This window comes from Tupaia chinensis, unplaced genomic scaffold (assembly GCF_000334495.1).
Source record: "Tupaia chinensis unplaced genomic scaffold, TupChi_1.0 Scaffold144650_1, whole genome shotgun sequence".
Lineage (NCBI taxonomy): Eukaryota > Metazoa > Chordata > Mammalia > Scandentia > Tupaiidae > Tupaia > Tupaia belangeri.
Window position 1 is genome coordinate 2,442 of NW_006204511.1, and position 4,859 is coordinate 7,300.

The 4,859-nt window shown below is 47.1% G+C and overlaps 1 protein-coding gene across 1 annotated transcript in view; it reads right to left on the reverse strand.

The window, feature by feature from the left end:
* Positions 1–2,664, reverse strand: part of LOC114005844 (golgin subfamily A member 2-like) — a 4,167-nt gene extending 1,503 nt beyond the window's left edge. The window contains exons 1-4 of the mRNA XM_027767777.1: positions 2,625–2,664; positions 2,448–2,511; positions 1,041–1,107; positions 670–957 (exon numbers count right to left, since the gene is read on the reverse strand). Of these exons, the coding sequence (XP_027623578.1) occupies positions 670–957; positions 1,041–1,107; positions 2,448–2,511; positions 2,625–2,664 (459 nt within the window). The remainder of the gene's footprint in view (positions 1–669; positions 958–1,040; positions 1,108–2,447; positions 2,512–2,624) is intronic.
* Positions 2,665–4,859: the final 2,195 nt, after the last annotated feature.

Genomic DNA, 4,859 nt, shown 5'->3' on the forward strand with positions numbered 1-4,859 from the left:
GCCACCAACTCTGGCACTTGAACTGTGGGTGGCTATGTGAAAATTTTTTTTTTTTTTTTTTTGCCGTAGGGCACATGAACTCGCCAGAGAGACAGAGGCAGTGAGAGGCAAAGTGAGGAATCACTTTGCAGGGGGCTAGCCATGGCACAATCCCTTCTTCTCTATTCTCCTCTTGGGATTTTGGCATCACAGATACATGCAACCTGTGTGAGTTTCAAGCTGACTTGTGTGGGACTTCTACCACAGTAGGCCACGTGGGCGATTAGTACCTTCCACCAAGCCAAATGCTGGCCCCTGTATTTTAATCTTTATTTTCTAAATGGATGATAAATACACACAGTCCAAAAATCAGAAAGGACAGAGTGAAATGACTCTGAGCCACCCTGTTCTCTTCCCTGAGCGTTTTGGGAATCCTTCAGGAATCCTTCAGGAATCCTTCAGGAATACTCTTCCACACCTTGACTGCCCAAGCACCATACAAGTGCTCCTAACACTTGGTTAAGGCTCTGCATACAATGCAAGCACTGCCCCAGTTCACGCACAGCTGCCAACTCTAACCACCACACAGTCAAGCTGCAAGAAACAGCCTGTGCTCCACTCCCATTAGTGAGACCCTCCAGCCCGCAGAAGGAACCTTCAGGAAGCTTGGCTGCGAGTGGCTGGGCTCACCCTTTCCACCTCCTTCTGCTTCACAAAGACAGCAGATAAGGTCTTCTCCAGCTCTCGTACACACTGTTGAGAAACTTGTAGGTGGTTGACAAGATCCTCAGACTCTCCTGGAATGAGAGAGGTGGAGATGGAGCCAAAAGACTTCCTCTGAAAGTCCACCACGGTGAAGGAATAAGGGGTGCCCAGAGGCCCACCTGCTTTCTGTGAGACTGCCTGCTGAGTTTGGGCCAAGGCTGTCTGTAATTCTGCCTTCTCAGAAATCAGGAGGCCTATACTTTGAATGTGGACCTAGGGAGAAAAATAAAACAAGTTCTGAAACAGAGGGAAAGAAATGTTCCAGGGGACACAAAGGGTACATGTGGCCCACTCACCTGCAGTTGTTCCCTGAGGTCCCCCTGTTCATTTACCAAGGTTTGAAGGGGATGTGGCAAGGCTGGCCTTTACATCAAAGTCCCCCCAACCCATCAGCCAGGTAACAAGTAAACATAGAAGTCATATTACTTTTTCCAGGTGATCTCAAGTTTCTTGTTGTTGTGTCTGTGGGGAATGTTAAAGGAAAGTGACTGAGGATGTCTCCTTTACTTCACCCTCAGACCAAGAAGGGCTGGGCAGGGGGCTAGAGGGTTTTTGTTTTTCATTTCCTCCATGAGAGAGAGAGAAATTGGCACTCCCAAGAGGGTCCCATCATGCCACAATCACCCCAGCCCTCTAGCCAGCCAGGATCATGGGCACATGTGTGTGCCCATGCCTGGTGTTTGGGTTGGCCTGGGACCCAGTCAGTAGCCCTCCATGTGACTCTAGCACCACCCCGTGTCATGCCCTGCTGCCTGTGCCACTGTGGCAGGGCAGAAATCAATCTTAAAGGAAGAGTTCTCAGGCCCTGTGGGGACACGAACTGACAAATTCTCCTCCAACTCTCTTCACTGGTTTTCACCCACAGCTATAGAACCCAAAGCCCAAATCTGGAATCTCTTTAAAAACCAGCAACATAAATGTCTAGAAATATAGTTTGAGAAAAGAGAACTATACTGTTAGCTTGTGATTTAGAATGGTATGTTCATTTTCAACCAGGATTTACTGAGCACATGTTATGAGCCCAGTCCTGGCCTTAATAGAGAAGTTCCCCTCTCCCTGACACATTCTAGTGAGCTTTTTCAGTCTCTGATTCTGAAGAGCTGAGAGCAACTTTTGACCTCCCAGTAGACTCAAGCCCATGGAGGAGGATTGGCTTGTCTGAAATCAAAGAGAGAGCAGGTCAGGAACTATGCTTCCACTAGAGACAGTGACCTCAGGGCAGGGTGGCGACTCAGTCAGGATTGACTTCAGAAGACAGCAAAGAAAGAGAGCAGCAATAGAAACAACCATGCTGCATGCTATGTGAACTGGGGTCTCTTCAGATAAGGCCTTGCACCCCAGAACACTGCATTTTCCTTTGGCACTGGGGTCTCCAGGACCTTACTTCAGAGCCCCAAGTGGACAGAAGCCCAGGATTGGCAGTGTGGACTCAGGGGACCCCATTGGGTTCTTAGCAATTCCTCTATCATGTCTCTGAGTTGGTTGGTTGGTTGGTTGATAGCTGGAGCCCAGGGCTACTTCTAGCAAAAGAAAAAGAAAAAATAAACCTCTCCCTCGCCAAAAAAAAAGAGAAAAATAAATAAAGAAGAAGAAGAAGAAGAAGAAGAAGAAGAAGAAGCGGCAGCAGCAGCAGCAGCTCTGCCTTGGTTTCTATCATACATTTCTTTCCCTCTTAACCCTGTGGAACCTGATTTCTGGCGTACCTCACACCCAAGACAATTGATCTGCTGAGATAGTTGTTGCAGATTCTCGGGTGATGACAAAATCCTAGGGATAGAGACACAGAGATCAGAGGTGTGGGCAGCTTGATGGAAACAAGGACCACGGCCTTCCCTGACTCCTGTAGGCAAGCACTGTACCCTCCTCCAGGAGACACTCACTGGGTCTTATCCACGAGATCTGGGATGACTCCAGAATCATGGTTCTGCTGGCAAGAGACACAAGAGGTGAACATTCCACTTCTAGTAAGGATTACCCTGCACTTGGGTGAGCCCAGCTCATCCAAACAGCATTTTATCATCTCCTCAAACCTCAAGCAAAGGTTGGCCTACCCCAACCCTGGTTTTGGGAAAAGGACTGGGTGCAAGGAACCAAACTACCTGAAGAGAGGCAAGGAGAGGCCACAGTAGGTCTCCTAGAGAAGGAGGATGAGGCAAGCATGCAGAGGGGCAGTGGGCAAAGAAGCAAGAGGCACAAACCAAGGAAAGGGTTACCTGCTACTAAGCAAGCATCACAGAGGCTAGGAGCTGAGGATGAGCCAATGTATCTTTGCATGTTTACTGTGACCATGGCCTGGAGCCTAGTAGCTGCAATATGCCCACTGGAACCTTGTATTGCTTTGATGTCTACAACTGAATTTAACAGGTCAGAGTGGGGACTCAGCAGCTGGCCAGGTGTGATTTAGAGGAGATTGGAGGGTAGGCACGCACTCCTAGCTGGGTCTCTAACATCCTCTTGGTCCATCTTGGCACCTTGAGTTCCACTGAGCTCTAGAAATAGACAGGAATTTCGGGTAGGAGAAATTCTTTTTCTAAGGACTGTTACGTGTAATGTGATTTTCTTTTACTGTGAGAAAGTACCTGTGCTCGCCAGAGAGATAGAGAAAGCACTGACCAATGGGGTGTAGTCACACTGCAATCACTTTCCCTTCATTTCGCCAACCTGTTGAGAATCTGGACATGCACGCACTCATGCTCATCATGCTTTTTCAAGCCACGGCCAAGATTCAAACCACCATCAGCCATAGTGTGATTCCAGACACCCTCTAACCTAGTCCCAATTCCCTGTCCCTGTCCATCTCCCCTTGTCATGCCCACAGAACCTGGCCCTATTTCAGCCCTGCTCCTCTGGTTGGCAGATGTCCCTTGGCAAATAGGATGAAATGCCAATATCACATCTGGAGGTCCCCTGTAGCCTGGGTAACCAATACTCTGACCCTGCCCCCACTCCCCACATCCCTTAAAGGTGCTTTGTGACACAATAATGCTGGCTATCACCTCATTGCCCCCTCAGCCTCTCCCACTCTCAATGGACGTAGGAAAGGAAATATGCAGGGAAATGGAGAAACAAGACACTTGGGGACACGGATAAGGTTTTTGTGTGTTGATACGGATGTGTGTAACAGTCTTAACTTGGCTGAATTGAGGTGTATATCATACTGGATAATCTCTTCACGATCTAAATGATGTATGGTGATTTAATGTATGAATAATAATTTTTAAAATTAATAAAAAATAATGAATAAAGTTATCCACCTTGTGTCTTCACATCAGCCTCCTCCTGCCTTGAATCCATCCAGAACCAGCCTGGTTGAACATTTCAATACTGTTACATCTCCCTCATGTCTCTCAGAGAACTGCTTCCCTTAGTGTGCACCCTACCTTGTTCATCTGTTTTCTCTGTTTAGCAAGGTGCCTTGGCTACCAGGGACCCAGGGCATATAGCTGAGTGTCTATTTGATTTCTAAGAGAGATCAGGGGCACAATGTCCTGGTCACTTCTCTGTTGACGGTAACCTTACATCCTTTACAGTTAAACAAACTGTCTCAATACAGGTAAACAAACTACCTCAATTTTTGCAACTACAATGCCAATTTGCTCTCTCTTCAACTTATATGCTGTAACCTCAATTTAATCAGTTTGAAAAATCATAAACTTCTATGTGGTCTAGTAGTCTTTTGGGGGATAAATATCCAGAGGTTAAGACATAAAGGATTTTCCTTTCTGTTTCATCTCTCCTAGGCCTGATGGCATTCACTGGATATTCAAAAGCCCAAACCCCACACATCTGCTCTGAAAGTTATTCCCAAACTAACTTTAACCTTCAAGGTGTGTCTCCCCTTCTTCAAAATGATAAAAGATATAGGGGAAGAAATAAATCAATGAACCAAGCAGGTGAAGAAGCAAACAGAACTCAGGGTAATGGCAGCAACATAAAATAAGCCAGAGCCAGAACAGCCCCCAAACCAGAGACCAGCAGTTGGCGTAAAGGCTATGTCACTGGACTCAAAAGTAGTTGACTGTGGTTTGAGTCCTGGACCCAGTGGCTGAAACTCACACCAGGCGTGTGTGCATGTGTGCCCAAGATCCCGAGAGGGGAATGGAGGAGAAGGGATT